Consider the following 23002-nt stretch of genomic DNA (forward strand, 5'->3'; position numbering starts at 1 on the left):
GACAGACAAACGATTGTTTTTGATTGTTTAGTCAGTCTAGAAGGCACTGACCCAGGACCAGTTTTCCATAACATGATCAAATACAAAAATATAGGTAAAGAAAATTTAAGGAAACCTCAAATCAATTTGCCATCCAAGAAGAAAAAAAATCATAAACCATACTACTTTTCAGTAGTTTTACTAATCTAATAAGCAGGACTATTTAGGTACTTTAAGATACCTACCCATCCTGAAATCAATGTACCCTTCTCCTCCGCTTATCACCAACATAGATTTTAAAGGAACCTGGCTGTGTGATTCTTGGGCAGAAAGGGTAGCTTTATCACTGGACAGTTCTGGGCCTCCTCCTGTCTGGGGACAGATCACCTGACCTAGATGAGAGAAAGAAGATAAAAAGGATTGCATTTTATTTGGGGGGGGGGGGGAATGCATCTCCCAAAGTGATTAAATAGATGCTTGCAAAACAAAGAACACAAGCATACTTAATATTCCCACAGAATTAACATCTCCTTACAATACAACAGACTGAAAAATTTAAAACGTCTCGTCCTCACTACTGGAGTTCCCTGATGGGCAATTATGTTAGTCTACTGCATCAAGAACAGTCTTGAGACACCTTAAAGAATAAGAAATGTTATTTTGCATAAGCACAGTTTATACTACAGCCCACTTCTTCAGATACAACAAGGCCACTGTCCAGGAAAGCTTATGCCAAGCAAAACTTGTCAAGACTTTAAGGTGCTGCAAAATTCTTGGTTATTTTTCTGCTAGGGTGTTTGATTTTATTGGTGAAAATCTCCTAACTGTGCTTGTAAAATTATCATCATCTTTTAAAAGAGATTATATGCCTTGAAGCATGAGCTACTGCAAAAATTACAAAGGACTCTATTCCACTGGAAATAGGTAGTGAAATAACAAAGCAAGTACAGAACTAAGGACAAGTTTAAATATTTAGCACAGGAGCTGCCTCTCACTTGGTAACTCCCATGTGGCTAACACAGGATACAGAGCCCCAGCCTAGAACACAGAAAACAACTAAATAAACTGGAAAGAAACACAGGAATGGCAACATCTGTCTTCCTATGGTATGATGTAATATAGGCCCACAGATTGGGTGGACAGGTTGTATTCCTTTAACTGTAGTTCTTCAAGTGGTTATCTGTGAACTCACACAAATGGGTTATTCTGCACCTGCGCAGTGTCTCTTTCAGAGCGTTCTAAAGCATTCTAAAGAGTTTTGGCAGTAGATCCGCCCACCTCTGCCAGCCCTATAAAAAGGGATCCTGCCAAAATCCGCCAACTCCATAGGATACCGATGTAGGAGTGTTGGTGCAAACAATGAAACTTTAGTGAAAACATGTATGCATCAACAAGCATAAGCACAACAGCCCTCTGCTTCAATATGTCATACAAGAGTGACAGAATCAAATGGTTTCAAAGGAAGGGAGCATCCCTGAAACAGTAAAATATAGTACTTAAATAAGGCTGGAATTGAAGGCACACAACAAAACAGTAAAAAGGCAGCATTCAACAGTATAGGAAATAAGACTGGATGCAAAGGTATAGTATTCAGCCATACAGTACAGAGAAAACTTTTAAACAGTACAATCAGTGAAGGAATGAAGTACAGCTTTCCTAAATATGTTATCAGCTCAAGACCTCACATCCACTCTATAATGTGAAATAGAAGTCATAAGCTGGGACTTGGTAACTGCACAGCAAATGTCTTTGATTGAAACACCAGCCAGGAAAGCATGGGAGGCAGCAACCACCCTGATGAAGTGGGCTCAAACCCAAATTGGAAGGTCCTTTCAAGTCAGTTCATAGGACAACCAGATAGTCAAGGCCACCCACTTCAAAAAGTGTTGCAAGGAGACAGGCAGTCCCTTTCTTCAAAGCTTCAGTCCTGTCCACATAAAAAGCCAAAGCCCTCTGTACACTGAGGCGATGCCAACACCTCTCACAGCCTGAAGTGGGGTTTTGAAACAAAGAAGATAGAACAATGTCTTGGTTAAAATGAAAGAATGACACCAACTTCAACAAGAAGATGATGCCAGATCTCAACAAAAACTCTGTCTGGGTGAAACTGAAGGTATGGGACATCTACCTACAAGGCACAAAGTTTGCCAGCTCCTAGCAGTTACAATGGCAACAAGAAAGATAGTCTTCCATGACATCAGTCATAGATCACATGTTGCTATCGATTTGAAGGGTCTGCTGCTAAGCTGGCCAAGCGCAAAGCCCACTTGGGTGTTGGGTCCAACACCAGAGAATGAAGGTGTTTGTATCCTTTTAAAAACTTGTTAAGCAAAGAATGTGTAAAACACAAAAGGTTTACCAAGAAACTCAAAACATGCTGAAATGGTAACCAAATAACAATGAATCAAAGAGAAAGAGAGGCCTCAATTCAACAAAGAAAGTAGAAATTCCAACACACATGTAAGAGTAGCTTCAGCTTCATCAACTGACCATGGAAGTAGAAAGTCAGCAAAGTTCTTCCACTTGTGTTGTACAACTGTCTGGTCGAAGGTTAATGAGCAGCACTGATACGCTCTCTCACTGCAACCGATAGCGCATCTAGGGCAGGATCTTCCATGCTAACAAGTGGAGTATCAAGATTGGGGTGTCTGATCCAGCCATCATACATGGTCAGAAGATCTGGTCTGTGTGGCAACCAAAAAATACTCTCTTTGGGACAGATGAAGAAGATGCATGAACCATGGCTGTCTTTGCCATCATGGGGCGATCAGGATGCACCTTACCTGGTCCCAACGGAGTTTAGCAACAACTCTGGTCAGAAGAGGGAATGGAGCGGAGGCAAACAGACAAGGTAGTATCAACTGAATAGGAAAACATTTCCTTGTGACCTGCCCTGATGTACCCTGGAACAGAAATTTGCACACTGAGCAAAGCAAGAAGCTCTGGTTGGGAACACCCCATTGCTGAAAAATGGGCTTCAGCACCACAGGATAGAGCCTCCACCTGTGGCTTGAATTCAGGTTTCAACTGAGAGCATCTGCAAGGCAGTTTTCTTCTCCAGGAAGATGGACAGTGAAAATGAAGATGTCTCTCTGAATGCACCAGTCCCAGAGTCAAACTGAGGAGAAGGAGGGTACGAGATCTGGTACCATCTTGCTTGTTTAGGTAATACATGATCATTATGGACAGGTTGCTCACCTGTAACTGTGTTTCTTCGAGTGGTCATCTGCGAATTCACACAAATGGGTTATTTCTGCGCATGCGCAGCAAACTCGGAAACTTCTAGAATCTCCAGGCAGAAAGTCATGTAACTTTCTGCAGCCTCTTGCAACTTTTTGGCGGTAGCCCCTCCCATCCGTATATAAGACCCCTACCGGTCCGCCCTCTTTCAGTTCCGAATGAGCCGCATACAGCGCGGCAACAAGCGTTATAAATGAGCAGACACTGAGGGGACGGATGGGCGGGTTTGTGTGAATTCGCAGATGACCACTCGAAGAAACACAGTTACAGGTGAGCAACCTGTCCTTCTTCTTCGTGGTCTCTGCGAATCACACAAATGGGTTAGACTAGCGAGCTATAGTCAGAGGAGGAGGGAGTGTCAATCATGAAAAGTCAAACAAGAATAAAGTATGTAAACCAAACAACTGTGTTATTTATTTACTGTGTAAATAGTCAATGTATGGCAGAAAGTAACACTGCCCTCCCAAAGGCTGCATCTTGTCTGGCCCTGGCGTCCAGCCTATAGTGCTTAATGAATGTCATTGGTTGTGACCAAACAGCAGCCTTACACACATCCTCGAGCGGAATCCCAGCTAAAAAGACCGAGGATGCTGCTACCGCCCTAGTTACATGGGCTCTAACCCGTCCTGGTAGGGGCTTCTTTGCCAGTTCATAGCAGAGGTGAATGGTACTGGCAATCCACTTAGAAAACCTCTGCGGTGAAACCGGCAGCCCCTTCTTGGTCTTGGAGTAGCATACAAAAAGTCTCTCCGACCGTCTGGTGGCAGCCGTTCTGTCTAGGTAGAACGCCAGTGCCCTGCGAACATCCAGAGAGTGAAGCCGTCGCTCTGAGTCCGTGGACGGGCTAGGTGCTAAGGTTGGCAAAACAATGTCCTGGTTAACGTGGAAGGCAGACACCACCTTTGGCAAGAATGAGATGTCCGTCCGGAGAACAACCTTGTCTTTGTGAAAACGTAGGAAGGGCTGGTCCATCCTGAGAGCACACAGTTCACCGGCCCGACGGGCTGACGTTATCGCTACCAGGAAGGCTGTCTTCCATGTTAGGAGTCTCAGATCTGTGGTAGCTAGAGGTTCGAATGGTCTGGACATCAGAATTACCAAAACGGTATCCAGGCTCCATTGTGGGGAAGGATCTGTAACAGGTGGATGTAAGTTGTTGAGTCCTCTGAGGAACCTTTTTATGAGGGGGTCTCTAAACAAGGATGGTCTGTCCTGCAATGAGTAATGTGATGAAATAGCAGACAAATAAGACTTTATGGAGCTCAACGAGAGGCCTGCGGTGTTTAATGACATAAGAAAGTCCAGGACTACTGGAATGGAGACATTAGACGGTGAGACATCACTGGTTCGTAGAAAAGTGAGGAACCTATTCCATTTATAGGCATAAGACCTCTGAGTAGAAGGTCTTTGTGCTGCTCTAATGATGTCCCGCACTCCGGATGGCAGTGATCTCAGGACTGAATCCTCCATGCCACCAAGTGAAGGGATTCCATCACGGGATGGTGAACCTGTCCGCCGTGAAGCGAGAGCAAGTCTGGTCTGTAGTCTAGTCGGAGATGGTCCTGGGCTCGTTGCAACAAGGGGGCGAACCAGGGTTGTCTGGGCCACCATGGGGTGATCAGAATGGCATCCGTGGAATCCGTCGACATCTTTGCCAACACTCTGGTGATTAGCGGGAAAGGGGGAAACAGGTACAGAAGACCGTTTGTCCATTGAAATTGGAAGGCGTTCCCCAGGGAGCCGGCTGCACGAACCCGTGAGCAATAGGTTCGCAGTTGGGCATTGTCGGGTGAAGCAAACAGATCTACTATCGGGGTGCCCCATCGTTGAAAGAGAGTGGCAGTTACCTCCGGGTGTAACATCCACTCGTGGCATGTCGACCGGGACCTGCTTAGCTGGTCTGCCAGATCGTTTTCGTCTCCTGGGAGGTGAACACACTGAAGCAGTATTTTGTGTTGTATACACCAGCTCCATATTCTGAGTGTGATGTCCAAAAGAGTCTTCGACCTCGTACCCCCCTGTTTGTTGAGGTAGTACATGGTCGTTGTGTTGTCTGTCAGGAGGAGAACCACTTTGTTGGAGAGCAAGCTCTGGAATGCTTTGAGAGCCTTTTCCACTGCTAACATCTCCAGAGCATTGATGTGGAGGTTTGAGTCTTCGTGGGACCATTTGTCTTTGACTGTGAGTCCTAATATATGGGCTCCCCAACCTTGGAGAGACGCATCTGTTGTTAGAGTTATGTCTGGTTGAGGTGGGGCAAAAGGCATGCCTGAGCAGACGTTGTCTGGCTGGAGCCACCAACGTAATGAGACTTGGACTTTTCTCGGGATAGTGAGCGTCTTGTCGGGTCGGTCCCGTACGGGATCGAAGACGGAAAGGAACCAAGACTGTACCGGTCTCAGACGCAGTCTTGCCCATGGCGTTACAAAGGTTGTTGAAGCCAAATGCCCCAATGCGACTTGTACCACACGGGCTGGTAGATGTCTGGAATGGAGGCAGTCTCGAATTGCCCGAGATAAAGCCAGGAATCTGGACGGTGGAAGGTAAGCCTTGGCAGCTTGTGAGTTCAGTAGCGTGCCTATGAAGTCGATCCGTCTGGATGGAGTTAGATGTGACTTTTCCAGATTGATGCAAATTCCCAATGACTTTAACAGGTCTTGTGCAAAGTCCACCTGGTGTTGAAGGGTTTGTCTTGACGGTGCCGTGAACAGCCAGTCGTCCAGATATGGGAAGACTGCAATCCCCCTCTGACGTAGGTAAGCGACGACAGGGGCCATGCACTTCGTGAAGACCCTTGGAGCAGACGAGAGGCCGAATGGAAGGACCTTGTATTGAAAGAGTTCCTGGCCGACGGCGAAGGCGAGGAATCTGCGGTGATCTTCTCGAATGCCAATGTGGAAGTAGGCGTCCTTCAGGTCCAAGGTGGCGAACCAGGCGTCCTTCTGCAAAAGTGGCAGAATAGAAGCGAGAGTTATCATCCTGAAATGTTTGTATACTATGAAGGAGTTTAAGGCACGTAAGTCCAAGATGGGTCTAAGGCCTTCAGGCTTTTTCGGGACTATAAAGTACTTAGAGAAAAAGCATGACCGAGCCCGTGATGGGTGGACAGGCTCGATAGCTCCTTTATCTAACAGGGAGCGCACTTCGTCGAGAAGGGTGTCCGAGGGGGTAGTAGAAATGACAGCTCCGGTGGTAGGGAGCTCAGAAAACTCAAGGGCATAACCCCATCGAACGATGTTAAGGGCCCAAGAGTCTGAAGTAATAGAGGCCCAGTTGTTAAGGAAGGGCCATAGAGTGTTTACAGCGGTGACGAAGTGCGCTGAGAAACTTCAAAAGCGTTTCTTGCCTCTGGTATCCTTCTTTTTATAGCCCTGTTGGTAGCGGCCCTGAGATGGCTGCCGTCGATCCTGTTGAGAAGACGGGGATCTTGATGGCCTGCCCTGTTGAGGGGTGTCTTGGGACTGAAATTGACGGTCCGGTTGATTGTAACGCTGTTGACCATGATGGAACCACGAGCGTTGGCCAGTGTATCTCTGTCGAGGTGGTCTAGATGGAGGAGCCGACATGCCATGTTTCTTGGCGGCGGTTTTCATTCTATATTTGAAGCTTAACTTCTCATCAGTCTCCTTGTTAAATAAGCCGGAGTTGTCAAACGGCATATCTTCAATGGTGGATTTTGCCTGAGGATTGAGATCCGAAGAGCGCAGCCAGGCATACCTGCGGAGGGCCACCGACCCGGAAAGGATCTTTGAGGCGCAGTCTGTGGAATGGCGCGCAGAAATGATTTGTTGGCCTCCCACCTGGTGGATTTCGTTCCTGATGGCGGTCATAAGTCTCCTCTTGTCATCAGGGAGTTCGGCAATGACAGGGTCCATCTTTTCCATCAAGAGTTGGACATATGCCCCCATACATGCCGCGTAATTAGCTATTTTAATGTCCAACGCAGCGGAGGCATAAAATTTCTTCGCCAAACCATCTATCTTCCTGCTTTCTTTATCTATAGGGGAAGATGAGGGCCGAGCTGAGAAGGAGGTCTGAGAACCCTCTACGATAGCTGAATTCGGCTTCGGGTGGTTAAATAGCCAAGTGGGCCCAGATGGTGTAACTCTATATAAATTTTCAATCTTCCTAGACGTGGAGGCAATAGTCGCAGGAGTGTCCCAAGATCTTTTAGCAATCTTTTCCAAAGAAGGTAAAAATGCCAGGGAGGGAGGCGCTGGGGCGCAGCCATGGATTCTACGCTCTACTGGATCGAGTGCCACCTCTTCAGGGTGGGCGACCTCTAACTTAAGAGCATCAGCCATCCTAATTACTCTATCCGAAAAGGAACGGACGTCATCCGTCGGAGAAGGTGCATCCGGCTCACCAAAGGAAAGAGGTTGATCGGCGTCCAACTGATGGTAAGGGGACGCGGAGCAGGAACGTGAACCTGAAGGTGATCTACTGGCCCTGCGGCTGGTAGGACTGCCTCTGCGGCTGGCAGGAGAAGGGTCTCTGCTACGGGAGCGGCGTCTGGATGGGTCTTCAGTATCCAGCTCAATGGGCCTGTGCTGTGGAGAGTGAAGCCTCACTCTGGAAGGATCTGAAGTCGTACGGCGGAGATAATCGACATCCACTGGAAGGAGATATTGACCCGAATGGTGGTCATAGACTAGATCAGGGTATGTATTGAAGAGGTCACGCTCCGAATGGTCTCCATCCAGAGGAGAACACTGTGGGTGGCCACCAACGAGGGCCTCATCTGCTTCCGTCCCCAAAGCTGCTCTATCTCTCCTTTGAGGAGAAGCATCAACCCGTCTGCGTCGGGACGGTGATCTGGATGGCTGTCCCCGCTTCGATGGACGGGATGGTGATGGAGATGGACGTCTCTGTCTCTGCGGTGAGGGGGGAGCGTCCGAATCCGGGATCTCTCCCTCAGATTCTGAGGAGTCTCCCAAGTTAACAATCTCCAATTCCTTGTCATGTACTGACAGGTGGGAGGAGATGAGGACCCGTGGTTCCAGAGGTGGCGGGGCCGATGAAGCAGTGATCTCCGGAATGGGAGTAGCCGCGGTGTGAGATTCAGGCGGGGGAACCGATATGGTACTTGGGGGCCCCTTGCGCCTGGATTTGGGCGGAGGAGAAGCTGATTTGGCCCTTCTAGCCTCACGGTGGTCCTTAGAGGACTTGGAGGACTTCTGCTTGTCTCCATGAGCCCTCTTTGAAGCCTTATCCGGCTTAGCCTTTGGGTCAGTGACTGTAGATTGGGCAGCCGACTCCTGAGCCGTCGTGCCGGGGCGAAAGGCTTTTTCATATAGGGACGCCTTAAGTTTCTGGTCCCTATTTTTAGTGCTTCGGCCGTCATGGCCTTACAGTGCCTGCAAGCCCCAGGGATGTGCTCCTCTCCAAGGCAGAGGACACATCTATCGTGCCCGTCAGACATGGGGATTTTGACCCCGCACTTGGTGCACTGTTTAAATGAAGCCATATCTTGGGTAGCCGTTACCGGTTAAGTCAAGTCCAAATCGTAATCCAGAGAATGGTCAAAGGTCCAGTCCTGTTTCAATAGCCAGTGAGAGATTCAGTAAGTGAAGCGAAGTTCCTCGAGCTGCAAACGCGGCGGAATGAAGGAACTGAAAGAGGGCGGACCGGTAGGGGTCTTATATACGGATGGGAGGGGCTACCGCCAAAAAGTTGCAAGAGGCTTGTCCGGGAAAGCAGCCAAAGGCTGATAAGGCAGCTAGTTCCCAAACAAACAACCCTCTCCCAGCACAGCAAAGTCAGTCCTAGAGAGATGCAGTAGCTTTACCAAAAGGGATTACCAAGAGAATTGTCAGACAGTCCGAGGTTCAGGGCAACAGATAGGCAGGTCGATGAAGCAGTCCAAGGTCAAGGTTTCCGGGTATTCAAGACAAGAAGCCAAGGAGCCAGAGACAGAGTCTTTCCTCTAAAAGAGTCAGATATCCACTGGCAAAGAACCACACATGCTCCAGGTGTTTATAAAGGCAAGGAGCTGGCCTTCAGCTGTGCCTGATTGCGAAGACGCTTCTGATAAAGCCTCCGAGATCTTCGAAGGCCCTCTCTTTCTGCTCGACGCTCATTGAAGGTAGGCACACTGCCCAGATCCTCCTCCATGTCCACAGCCTCGGCACCAGGCAAACTTGACTGCTGAACCTCTGGAGGGGCCACAGACTCTGCTCCAGCAGAACTAGGGCCAGCCTCTGGCTCCTCCATTACAGGTTCAAGCCCCTGGGGCTCTGGCTCCTCCGTTATAGGTTCAGATCCCAGAGGCTCTAGCTCATCCTCTGAGTCCTCCAAGCCATCTTCCAGGCTGGGCATGACAAGGCTGCAGAAAGTTACATGACTTTCTGCCTGGAGATTCTAGAAGTTTCCGAGTTTGCTGCGCATGCGCAGAAATAACCCATTTGTGTGATTCGCAGAGACCACGAAGAAGAAGTTGTTGGTCAACATTTGCACTATATTGCCTCTCAATAGAGTTTTGAAGGAAAGAAACGCCTTTTCTACAGCAGCAGTTCAGAGCATTTATGTGAAGGCTCTGTTCTTCTGAAGACCAAAGACTTCTCACAATGAGATTGCCTAGATGGACATCCCATCCCGACACCAACACATCTGTTGTGACAAGAGCCTGAGGTTTTGGGATAGAGAAAGACATGCCAATCTGGACATTGGAGGAATTCAACCACCAGTGTAGAGATTTCCATACCACCGTTGGTAGTGTAAGCCACTTTTTCTGAGAGTTCTGAAGCAGATCAAATGAAGCGATGAACCAAGCCTGGAAAGGATGCATACAGTGACTTGAACCTATAGAGCCCTGAGATGTCAGTACCTAAAGCAACTTCGTACTGACTTGCATAGATTGTTGTAACAGTTGAGGGGTAGGAAAAACGAACATTGGTACTTACCCGTGAAATGTTCATTTCCAGCAGACGAGGGTCGTAACCTCCTGTATTCTGGGTTAGCTCCTCCCAATTTGCTCCTGTAGGCAGGGACAATAGAACAAAGACCGGCCCCCTATATAGATATGAGCTAGCCCTGCTGGGCCTCAGTCAATAACAAGCCAAGCAAGTAGTAAGGTAAATTCAAGGAACTGAACTTTATTAACATCAGCTAAGGGTTAACTAGAACACCTCAGAAAAACTAGTCAAAGAACAAACAAGAACTCAGAAAAACCAAGCCAGCAATAAGAACAAGGCAGGTCCATCAACAGGCAGGGTTGGAGGCCACAGGCAGCACCCGGGTGGGCAGGATGTTAGGACCTTCGTCTGCTGGAAATGAACGTATCACGGGTAAGTACCAAAGTTCGTTTTCCAAGCAGACAGGGTCATAACCTCCTGTATTCTGGGATTTACAAAAGCCCTCTCGAACTGAAAGGGAAGTGCTGCTAGGAGACTGTGGCCCCCGACACAATCTGTTGGAGGACCCTCCTTCCAAATGATGCCTCAGCAGACTGAGACACATCCAGTTTGTAATGAAGGTCGAAGGTGACTTCCATGTGGCTACCCTGCAAATTTCTGACAGGGAGGTGCTAGTGGTCAGGGCCTCAGAGGTCGATGCACTCCTGGTTGAGTGTGCCATCACCCCCTCAGGTGGAGTGAGATCAAGAATTCGGTAGCTCTCTTCAATACAAGACCTGATCCACCTACTCAGAGTCGAGACCGATACCTTATGCCCCAAAGAGCCCGGGTGAAAGGAAATGAACAACGCCTCGAATGACCTGAAGGTTGAAGACTTCTTGATGTAGATTTTGAGGGCTCTGTGCACATCCAGTGTGTGCCAGGTCTTTTCCAAGTCCTTCTTAGGACTGGGGCAGAATGAAGGCAGGAGAATGTCCTGTGACACGTGAAAGGCTGAGTTGACCTTTAGCACGAAGGTAGGGTCTGGACGAAGGCACACTAAGTCTGGCCTAAAAATACACAAGTCTTTATGTACCAACAGGGCCCCCAGCTCTGACACCCGTCTGGCGGAGGTAATGGCTGTGAGGAAGATGACCTTGAGGGAGAGGTGTTTGAGGGAGGCCTCCCAAAGGGGCTCGAATGGCCCAAGCGTCAGCGCCTTTAAGACCGTGTGCAAGTCCCAAGTTGGAAAATGATGTCTGGTGGGCTGGACCCTGTTGGAAACTCCCCTCAACAGCCTCTTAATGTGAGGATGGGCTGCCATTCTAGCCGCTCTCTCATGGAGCAGAACCAATGTGATGGCAGACACCTACCTCCTAACCATGTTGGGTCTGAGTCCCTTTTTAATGCCATCTTTGAGGAACTGTAGCAGGTCAGCCACTGAAACCTGAAGCAGTCGATGAGAACTTGTCTAAAAGGTGGATTATATGATCTATCAGAATAGAACCTGATCCAATCTGGTCCTATGCCAGCTTCCACCTATCACTGATTACCTTGTCAACTGGTTATTGCAGTGAAGGCGATATTAAGGTGATTTAACTTGTAGCAATGAAGACTTACCACTCTGAAAGAGGAATGTTAATGTCTGACCACCAACTAATATTTCAGAACAATGTGCAGTTCTTTACTGGAACATCTGTGCACCTGTGTAAAATAAGACTAATTCCATGGTTAGACAAGGGAGACACTGGATTAACCTCTATCTTGCAGACATTGGTGAGCCCATGCAGAAGCGTGGATGCACTCTGTATTAACAGGGCCTGTTGTCAGAATTAAATCTGATTTCATCTGAGGATGAACTTGTCTAGAGGCTTAAAAAATCGCCCAACTCCATGTAGCAGACTATCATCAACCTAGAGGAAGGCTGAGGGGTCTCCCAGCTGAATGAACTGCTGATTAAGGATCATGAAATGGTAACAGAGGGCTTGGCAAGGATAACCCTTTGGTATCTAATTTCGAGGGGAGTATTTTCTCCACAAAAAGATCTGTCAAAGGAAAACAAACCTAAATTTTAAATCAGTTTGATTGGCAGCATGAACCTTTATGGCCTTGAGCCCAATTCATCACATGCATGATAGACCATGTCACAATAGGTCTACAAAGCCAGGGACCAGTTGAATGGCAAGTCCACCAGCAGGCATTCTTATTTAAATTGTAACTATCTAGACAAGGTAAGAGGTAATTGTGTTCTTATTTTGTGGCAAATCCCCTCAGGGCTCTAAAGGATATCTGAATGGGATTTGAAGCAATCCCTTAGAGCCCTAGGGGGTCTAGCTCCTCCTTATATAGGGGGCAGGTCTTTGTTCTATTGTCCCTGCCTACAGGAGCAAATTGGGAGGAGCTAACCCAGAATACAGGAGGTTATGACCCTGTCTGCTGGGAAATGGCCTGGGCCGTGGAGTCTAGGATTGCCCAAATGAACCAAATTAGATATGGTGGCTAAAGACTTTCTTTGAGGCAAAGTCCCAGTCTATCCAAAAGAGTCAATATTGTCCATATATGCTGTATCAACAGGCTTCTGGAGGAGGTGACAATGGGTAAAGGACAAAACCTTGCTACCAAAGAAAAGGCACCACAACAGCCATCACCTTTGCAAACACTCAAGGAACTGCGCTGAGGCTAAACAGCAGAACATGAAACATGATTGTCTGACCAATTTGTCCTGAATGGAGATGGTCTTTGTCACCACCATACACTGTTTCAGAGAAGCTGGCAAGGGAGACACCACAACCTCACAAAAAGCTATCTCTGAAGCAACTCCCTGAAGTGTAGGTGGTTTTGGTAGTTTCAGCCAAATGAGAAGAAAAAGGCTGAAGTGAAAAGTGTTCTTGATCTCTTCATATTCTTATTCTTATGTTTCAGGCCAGTCTGCATTTCAGTCTCAAGAAATCTCGAGGATCAGTGGACAATGAGATGACTTGTCCCTGGTACCTTCTTGGGCCTTCTTAGTGGGATACAGATGGTCACCGCTAACATATTTGGGGGCTTCCATTTAAAGGTACCAACATCGATCAGACCGAGAACGCCTTTGTCATACTTGATCTCAACTTCTTCAAAGCTGAGGATTGGTGCCAAGAGCCCACTTCATTTCTCGAAGTTGAAGAGTGCTGACAATGCATAGGCTTTTGTGATTTCAAGGCCAGCTCATACAGAAGAGCTTTAAGGCAACACCCTCTGTTTCATCTGGCCTGCAGTGTGAAAGCTGCACACATGAGGCAACAATATAGGATTCACCCAAACACTGAAGGAATCTCAAATGCCTATATTGGCCCAGAAACTTAGGCCCCATACAGACAGGCCAAAATAAAGCTGCTTCGGGTCACTTTGGAGGTATGCTGTTTAAATGATGCATGCCTACTAAGAGTCCAGAAGCCACGCCAAAGTTGCACTCCAGTCCTTAGGACTGGGTCATGGCTTTAGCGCGGCTTCTGGACTCTTAGTACGCATGCATAATTTAAACAGCATACCTCCAAAGTGACCTGAAGCAACTTTATTTTGGCCTGTCTGTATGGGGCCTTAGAGTCACATTTGACACACTTCTTAAAAGAAGTCAGCAGTACCAAGAAAGCTTTGAGGGCTAGCGTGGCTAGAAGTCTACACTGATGATTGATCTTCAGCAGACATCTTCCATTGTTCCTGATGAGGCAGCTGCAGTGGTGGACAAAAAGGAACTGTCAGGTTTTGGTGGGAGCACCTTATACAGGGCTGGTAGAGGTGGGTAGGGATACTGCCAAAATAGTTCAGAACACTTTAGAACACTCCAAAAGAGGCACTTTGCAGATGCAGGATAATCCATTTGTGTGGATCACAGAGACCACAAAGAAGAAACAAGTATTCCTTAGTGCATTGTTACAACCCTTAAATTCTGCACTGTGTACATAACTAAGTTAAAGTAACTGCTGGTAATTGTGTGGAAAAGAAGATATTCAACAAAGCTGATGATCAAGCTTATCTCTTTCATTAAACATTAGTTCACAACATCTTTTTAGTATTAAGGGCTGTAATTCAAAGTGACCTAGAAGGTTTGATAGCTTTTTTAAATGACACCTTGCTGATGCAATTTGTTCAATCAGGCTTCATATCTTTTGTTTTTCCAACACAGTATCGTTTGTTCTCATATGCAAGATGATTAAATTGAAAATCTCACCAATGCTGTAGTCATTTCTTGTCTACACTTTGGTAATCTCCTCCTTGTTGGCTTTTCCAGTGATTCAGAATATCAGTGGTAAATTTGCCCATTAGATGTTCCTGTGAGTGTCAGTTTCAAGCTTCTGGTTCGTACTAAAAGTCATCTAAAATCTTCTATAACAGGACTGAGAAACCTGTAGTCCTATCATGATACCCTAAATTTTGGTATCAGTATAACAGATGGGAGAGATAAAATGGGAATACATTCATCCCTCCATTTGTGCAGACTTCGAATCTGCATCCCTTGATTAAGCGTGAGGGGCAAACAGAGGGGCATAAAAGGGGGGGCACCTATGGTGTGTGCTTGCAGATGCCCGCAGGGCAAGCCACCATTCAAGCCAATGGGGCTTGGATATTGGTGGATTCCGTTTTCACAGGGGGTGTCTGGAATGGATCCAATGTAAAAACAGAGGGGTGACTGTAGCAGCTCCGTCTCTTTCCCACTCTACCATAATACTCCTCATTTCTTCCTGCTAACACTGCACTGTTTCTGCCCCTCTACCCATCTTCTCAGATTTCTGAGTGTGTGCATTTTGTCATGCTCCCTATAGTTACAATCCATGTGATGGCTTACACATACACAAATGTGAGTTTCAACTTTTTCTGGCAGCGTCCCTTTTGAATTCTAGGCTGCTTCTCATATGCCATACTGGATCCAGAAGAATAAACTCCAAGACACCTTGCATCACATACAGAGTTCAGCACCTAGCACACTAAGCCTGCCTAAGCACAGAAGTGCCCTTGATTTATTAACATAACATCTCCACTTGTTAGGCCTTCCTGGCCTTTCCTTATGAAGTCTGTGTTTCATTACAAAGCTTTCCATAAACACTCTCATCTTCACTGTTATATAACTCTTCCCTAACAAATTAAATAGCTTCTGGTCCCAATTGTTCTCCCACTTGTATCTTGTCCAATATAGTCTTCGGGGGCAGTGTCTTGTGTCAGTGACCAAGAGCTTACATGTTTTGTTCAGTGTGTAATATTCTGCTGGTTCTACATAACAGTATGTTTGAAACACCCATTAGAAAGTGACAGTAAACATCCAGTTGGAAGAGGCCATGAAGCATGGTAAATGCGAGAATCAAAAAGGTTACTCTGCTTGATAAAACCCTGTAGGTGAGAAAATCATTGTGCAAGAATGTCTGCTCAGCAGCTGGAAGGACTATTCTGACAGATTCCACAGGCTGCAGAAACTGTAAGGACCCTGAATTCAGGATTCAATAGCCATTTCAAGGTCAACATGAGAGAATGATTTCATTCTATCATTGGCGCACATCATGTCTGGCCTTGAAATGGTATTCCAAAGACAAGGCACTTTGTATAACACAGACAAGCACATTAATAAAATTTTACTTCAGAATTTCCCTATAATGTTAGTTTTTGTTAATTAGCTTTAGTTTTGGTGGAGAACAAATATTCATGCCCCTCATTTTAGCAAAGGAAGCAACCCTTTTTTAAAAAAAAAAACCCACTAGATCAATCATGAAACCTTTAGGGCAGCCTCCTCTCAAACCTGTGACCTCCAGATGTGTTAGGCAATAATTCCATCGTCCCCATCCATCATGGTGACTGGCAGGCAGGATATGGAATTGTTTTCCAATACATGTGACATAGTACCAGATTGAGTGAGGCTGCTTTAAGGGTTCTACAAATACATCTAAGAGAGTACAGCTATTTTCTTCCACAAATGCCAAGCTCAGCATGTAATCTCTCCAAACTAAAAATGCATGGAAAGTTATGCCCAGCACTTACCAGGTACTGCAACAAAAAATTTGACAGCATCACGATGCCCATGGAAACAAAGCTGCGCATGTGCCATTGAACAATAAGGTATGAAGGTTCCGGGTGTCACTTTGTCACTGTTTTCATCACCATATACACGTATTACACTGCCTGGACGGTTGCCAGAACCAGCTGCTGCTTTGTTCGCTACAATGAGAAGAAAAAAAATATTTTCCATTTGAAACTGCTTGCTGCAAGAATGATCATTCATCGAAAAACCTTGTGGTACCATTCTAAAGCTAAAGCCAACTTAGATAAATGAAACAGAAGGGGCAACAAAATGCCAATTCAAGACAGAGCTGGAAAGGAACAAAAGACAGCATGCGGTTGTTATTTGAAGTACCTTAAGAATAAAATGGAGTAGATTGCTTGTCTAGCATAAGTAGACTTTTTTTTTAGTCAACCACCTCCCTCATCTTCACAAAATAACATGCAAAACATACTGAAGACATAAACTGAGAATATTACCTAAATACCGAAGCATGCAAAATAAACCATATTTATGATTTTTAACACAATTCCAGGGGTAGCTATATCAGTCTAGCAACACCACAGAGACCCATGGCACATTAAGCATATTCATGTGACATTAGTTGTCACAGACATATCCACAAAGGCTTATGTTTTAAGAAATGTAGCCCAGGTTTATAGTATCACTGTTCTTTTTAAAGGAAGTCATCTTGAGCAACTATGAGTTTTGAATCTCTTAAGCCCAGGGTGAGTTCAGTGAGTGGGAGGAAAAGGCAATGAACAGCCACTAGTGGCTTAGGAGCTGCATTTCAAGAGGGGGTTTTCCCCCCACGTCCAGAAACTAATTTTTAAATCTACAAATCTTCCTACAACTGCATATGCTAGACACACAAAACTATCTCCATTTCAAACAGTATCAGAGGAAGGAAAGAAACATGATTTGTAACAAGAGTAAATGATGTGGATTAATGACAATCACAAAGTTATGGTATCACAAATGGCTCTGGAAGAAAAACAAGAAGCTGGCATGAAAGTTCAGCTGCAACAAAATATGAAGGCACTAAACTGCTGAGCAGGACTGGTGGTCATTTAGCAAACATACATTACTGCAATGCAAGTAACTGCAAGTGGAAAAACGGTTTAGGAACATACAAGGGGTGGGGAGGGGGAATTTAGAAAAGTGGGGAATGGCCTGAAAGAGGTTATCAGAGAAGCCTGAGAATATAGAACTTTTTGTTTGTTTGGGATCAGCACTTACCCCTCAGCCCCAGTAAACGTCCCTGGTGGAGGATTACAGCTAAAGTAAGAAAGGAGGAAAGGGGACAATGGATAGGTGTGACAGCAGAGGAGAAGGATTAATGAGAACCCACCATTTGTGTTTTGGTATTTAATAAGAGGTTTATATATTACCTCCTAACTACAGAAGGTACAATTAAGTGAATACGGTAAACCATGTTTTCAATTTAAGTGGGAAAAAGAAAACAGTAACACTATAAATGTGATGCATTGGCAAACTGTGTTTCCCCTTTCACTCTTTTCTTTCAAAGGGGCACTACCTAATTTGACAGGAGCATTTCCTCCTCCAGGAAAAAAAAAATCAGCCCTACACAATGAACACTAGCCATCAAATGTTAGCTTGTGTGCGGACCAGAGCATTCAGCATGTTTGATACTTGTTTGCTATTATTCACAACAGTGTAGGATAAGAAATGGCTTTCAGTCCAGGCCCTCCCTCTGCTGGCTATCTGTACTTACCTAATTCCCTGCACCTCCACCAAGCTATTGACACTTCTCAGGTCAAAATGGTAGTATTCCAAACATCACCATGACAAACTCCTGAATACCTTTTACAGCAGAGAAGAACACCCTGAGGCTCTCCCCCTCCAGATGTTGCTGGACTGTAACTGCCAAGGCCCTGTACCATTTGCAATGCTGGTAGCTGAAGGTGCAGTCCATCTGGAGGAATACATTTTGCCCTCTGCTGTCCTATAGGGTTATATTAATATCTGATAATCTGGAGTAGTAAGTATCTGCTGCTAAGGGAAGGGATGGGTGATGATTAATTGAAAAGCTCAGCAATTCTTGCAAGCCGCTGCCTCTTTCTAAGAAGTGTAGCTATTTAAAAAAAAAAAAAAACTTCTCTGCCCCCAACCAGATCCAAAAAATAATATTCTTTGCATTTTAAAGATCCTAGGAAAGTAATTTCAGAAGCATTTTCACAGTTTAAAAAACTCTTATGAATATTGGTCCTAACTGAATACACATATGCAATGCAAAACCAGACATTTAATGGATGATCAATGTAATGGCACAGCATGAAAAACAATGTACATGGTGTTCAAAGCAATTAATATGAACAAATTATTTACTAACATTATTTTCCAGCAATTCAAAATGTTGCAACACCCTACAATAATTTTCCCCACCAATACTGCAGAAGAAGTGAGAAAGCTGTGCTATCTGAGCCTGATGAGAAAAACTCAGTATAGATTTAATGTGATTAAAATAATTAATCATATACAGAAGCCCCAAACAAAGTTTTTTAGCAAAGTTTTATGGAATGAATTAGGTTGGGAATTAAACAAAATAGTGCTCAATATAAAATAGAATTAACATTTTTACACTTAAGACAGAAGCTCTTTTCTCTCCGTGGCATTTTTCCAGCTAGATGATGGGAAGGTAGAAATCAGAGAAGAAAAAGTGGTCACCTCTGTGGTCTATCAGGAATTTCATACTAGACAGGGGAATAAAGAAGTAGCATTTACAGTTTGGGGAGATACTGAAAAGGGGGAAGTAATGTAGAGAGAAGCTAAGAATGCAGGATGTTGTTAGGTAAGTACCTTACCACCTATTCTTGCTTTTAAATTAAAAATGTTTCTAGTGGTTTTTAACTAGAACTTAGGAAGTTAGCATGTTATTTAGTTTGGCTCTGTGTCACTTATCAATCTACTTCAAACTTTTAATAGGAATTCTTTAAGGAGGCCAATTGTCATGACTAAAGACCAAAGCTACAATCCTATACACAAGCACAGAATTGAGCTGTAAGATCTTGAATTCCTTGAGTTCATAAGTTTCTTCACAGTTCTATATCCCTGTACCTACCAAGTCTAGAACAAGGCTGCCTTTGTATTCATGTGTGAAGCTGCCAACCAGAAGACACTGGCTCCGACTAGAAGCTTGCACTTCGTATAAGGTTGCTGTGATTCTTGCAGCGTATGAACTTACTTTCTGTTAAGGGTATGGAGATGATGACACCATTTCCTGTCCCGACCCACAGCCGATTACAGGATACCATAAGAGCAGTGATTCTCACAAAGGAAAATCCTAGTTTTCCAGTACCTGGAACAGTGTAGCAACAGTTATTAAACATTAAAAACAGACATTTGTAGAGTTCAGAAAGCTTCTATTGTTACCCTAACTTTACCCCTTGTAAGCTAACAAGAATTGGGAACTATTTATTTTTTTAAAAGGATGTTGCTAAAATCCACCAGAGACTTTTCAGCTGGTGTTTTGAAATTAGAGTGCCCTTTTCATTCAATGAAGGGATTGAGATCCAGCGGAGAGCCCTGCTGTGGCTCACCTGCAGCTTCTAGCACCACTTCCAATGCTACACAAGGGTCCCCTGACCAGAACAGCTGGCACAGGGAAGTGCATGGAGAATTAGCAAAGAAATACCACTTCCCCACACATTCCTCTAAGTAGGAGAATCCTGTAGATAGAATTCTATCCATAAAAACTGGATTCAAGCCATGATGTTCCAATGAAAATTAAGTTTCCTGTCTCATTGATCACCTCATTGGAGGTAGGGGTGGTGACATACTAGCAAACATTCTGAACAATGAATCAAGATCTCATCTAATTCAAAAATGCTCAGATATAACTCTGCCAGAAAAAATACACAAATAAATAATTTAGAGTGGGCAGCACAAAGTTTACACTTCCTTGAATTATAACCTATTTATAGTGTGCATATTCTCCACTGGAGAAAGTGACATATAGTTCTTTGCACTTAATTCAACACAAATCTCTGTATTTGATTTCACTGGACTGTAAGATGCATATCCAGGGATTTGCCATGACAACATATTATATACACTATCACTGAATAAAAGCCATGCTAGAATCTTCCTCTGAAATCAATGTATAACTTTGAAAATGAACAAAGGATTGATGATGCATTCATTTTAACAGAAGAGTTCCTTCATGCGTCAGCTGAACTAAAATAGATTTCGAGGGTCTCTGACAAGCTGACAATCAAAAAGACATCTCTTTTACCATCTGAAATTAAGACAAACCCTCACTTAACAGTAAAATTATGGTTTTGCCCATTTTTTTCTCAGTATCGTCACCACTTGGAAAGAACACAAGACTCCTCAGCAACCACTCCTATGCTCTGGAATTCCTTTCCACAGGATGCTATACTGGCCTCCTCGCTGTTCTCCTTTTGCTGGCAGGCAAAGAACTTTTTCATTAAGCAGACATTTCATGTGTAATTATACACAGAGAGGCTTCTTATTGGCATGTGTGGTTTATTTATTTTTTAACGTATGTATGCTTTTCAAATAATTTTATACTTTTTTAGTGTGGTGATTTTAATTTTTGGAATATTTTATTGTTGAGTTTCAATTGATTCCTTTTGTGAGTCACCTTGGGTCCCACTCCAGGAGAAAGGCATCATGTAAATGAAATAAACAAATTAGATTCCTTAGTTGTTTGTTACTTGTTTATTTTATTTATAAGGAAATTATAAATTTCTTTATAAATTTCTTTATAAATTTCTTTTCTCTGTCTCCCAATGAGAATATTTCTGCATTTGAAAAGATAAAATAAAAGAAGGCTTTTGATGCTGAAGTCAGTGGCTTTCCCAGTGTCGTCATCTCACAAGAAAAGGTAAACAAAACTAGATATGTTGGCTTTTATAAACAGTACTGTATGTCATTGGAAGATATATAAAATTATACAATTATTTTTTAATAGCAACTCTATCCCTCATATTATTTCAGCTTATCTGTAAAAGAAAATGACAAATTCTTGAATTAAAGGCTAAATGACTTACCTAGCATTTTGCTTACATAGGGCTCAATATCGACATCTTGTAGATGTTGGTAAGTGTGCGCATGATAAAGACGGAGGGTAGAATCTAAACGAATGGATACCCACACTCCATCTCCCACCCAAGCAAGCTGTCTGACTTGGCTCTCCTTCCTTGGGTGTGCATCAAATGATTTCTAAGATAAATTATGGTTTGATTAAGACTTTGTAATAAAATATTTATTGCCATTTCCATTTATACTTTAAAAATACACATATATGACTGTTGGTCTTCCTTGAAAATCAGTACAGCCGACTCTCGAAATCCACAGGCTTGCCATCCACAGATTTAAGTATCTGTGGATGGTGAGCCCTGTGGGACTCAAGATACTGTGTTTTTCCTTATCAAGAGGCAGACTGTATAAGGCCAAATGCAAATTTATTATATTCCAGCAGTGTTTTCAACAGCCTGATTTTGTTCCTGGTTGCTTGGTTCTCCAGTTCTCACCGAGTGCTTTTCCTTCATTCAATTAGATCTAGGGCCTCATAAGAGGCAGAACTGATTCACTGAAACAAGTACTCTATGACTTGGCCAACCTCTAAACACTGAGGACTAAAGCAGCAGGCATCAAAATGGTCAAACTGCCACATTATTCCCACCTCCTTTTGTGTCCACCATCCTTGAGGCCATTATGGCTCTGGTGACAAGTTCACAAAATCTTTTCTGATGTTCGGCCCATTCTAACTTTTCTAAGTATTCCTACTCATTAGAAGAGACACAGATTTGTATTTATATAAGAAAGAATGCAAGAGACAGACATCACAGTAGAGCTTGCATCATGCATGTGGACATTGCTTTGAAAAGCGAAAAAGGAAGAGTCTTTGCCTCTAGGGAGCTTATCATATAAAATATACCACAAAGGTAAAAACAGCAGAGGAAGGGATGGGAAGGCAAAGCAAGGATAAATAGTAATGCAGGCTCATGTTCTTAGATGAAGGCTGCATCCATATTGCAGAAATGATCCCATTTGACACTGCTTTAACTCCCATGGCTCAATGCTCCGGGGCCACGACAAACTAGAATTCCCAGGATTCCATCACATTGAACCATGGCAGTTAAAGCAGTGTCAAACCAGATTATTTGTGCAATATGGATGTAGCCTCCGTTACAGGTTAATTTGCAGTAGGACATGGAATTAGAACATGTTTTAAGGAAGGGCTTGAGGACAGGAACACACATTTCTGAGGCAGTTCCAAGCATTGCAGGTGATATGAAACATAGGGCAGAATCTTTTGATAGCAAATCTTCAGACAGTATAGAATGGCATGGCTGGAAAAACAAAAGGACAGATTGCTTACCTGTAACTGTAGTTCTTTGTGTGGTCATCTGCAAATTCACACAAATGGGTTACTCTGTGCCTGCGCAAAGCCATTTGGAACCTTCTTAAAGGTATTAGAAGTGTTTGGGCGGTAGCCTCTTCAACTGCTTTAGTTCTATGGAAGCCAAATCAGCAGCCCAGGATCAAAGGAGAAGCAGGACACGACTCTATGGGGAGGATGGTCAGGATTTGTGTGAATTTGCAGATGACCACTCAAAGAACTACAGTTACAGATAAGCAACCTGTTCTTCTTCGTGGTCTCTGCGAATCACACAAATAGGTTAGACTGACAAGCTTCAGCCAGTGGAGGAGGGAGTGCCATGCCACATAAGAAAGGGACATTGCTCCCAAACAGAATCACCATTTGTGAATCTGAGCCCAAGGGCATGTAAACATAGGGACGAGTTGTCCCACTAATATGATGACTCTACAAGAGTCGAGCTGAAAATCCAGTCCCAAGACATAGTGGAAACAGTCACCAATGCAGGTGAGAACATGCACAGTGGCAGAAAAAACAGGTTTGCCTGCTAACCCGTAT

General features: G+C 44.3%; 1 protein-coding gene across 11 annotated transcripts in view; it reads right to left on the reverse strand.

The window, feature by feature from the left end:
* SPAG9 (sperm associated antigen 9) overlaps positions 1 to 23002 on the reverse strand; it is a 128585-nt gene that overhangs the window by 4933 nt on the left and 100650 nt on the right. For 5 of the 11 annotated variants that reach the window (XM_089537468.1, XM_089537457.1, XM_089537447.1 and 2 more), the window contains 5 exons: positions 21111 to 21282; positions 19280 to 19393; positions 17314 to 17352; positions 16056 to 16232; positions 225 to 371 (listed from right to left, as the gene is read on the reverse strand). In XM_089537468.1, the coding sequence (XP_089393594.1) occupies positions 225 to 371; positions 16056 to 16232; positions 17314 to 17352; positions 19280 to 19393; positions 21111 to 21282 (649 nt within the window). Of the gene's footprint in view, positions 1 to 224; positions 372 to 2469; positions 2664 to 16055; positions 16233 to 17313; positions 17353 to 19279; positions 19394 to 21110; positions 21283 to 23002 lie in introns of those variants that run through there. The other 6 variants (XM_089537487.1, XM_089537478.1, XM_089537538.1 and 3 more) reach the window with 4 other exon arrangements.

The sequence above is a fragment of the Sceloporus occidentalis genome, unplaced genomic scaffold (assembly GCF_023333645.1).
Source record: "Sceloporus occidentalis isolate IW3139 unplaced genomic scaffold, rSceOcc1.0.p SCAF_1, whole genome shotgun sequence".
In the NCBI taxonomy this organism is placed as follows: domain Eukaryota; kingdom Metazoa; phylum Chordata; class Lepidosauria; order Squamata; family Phrynosomatidae; genus Sceloporus; species Sceloporus occidentalis.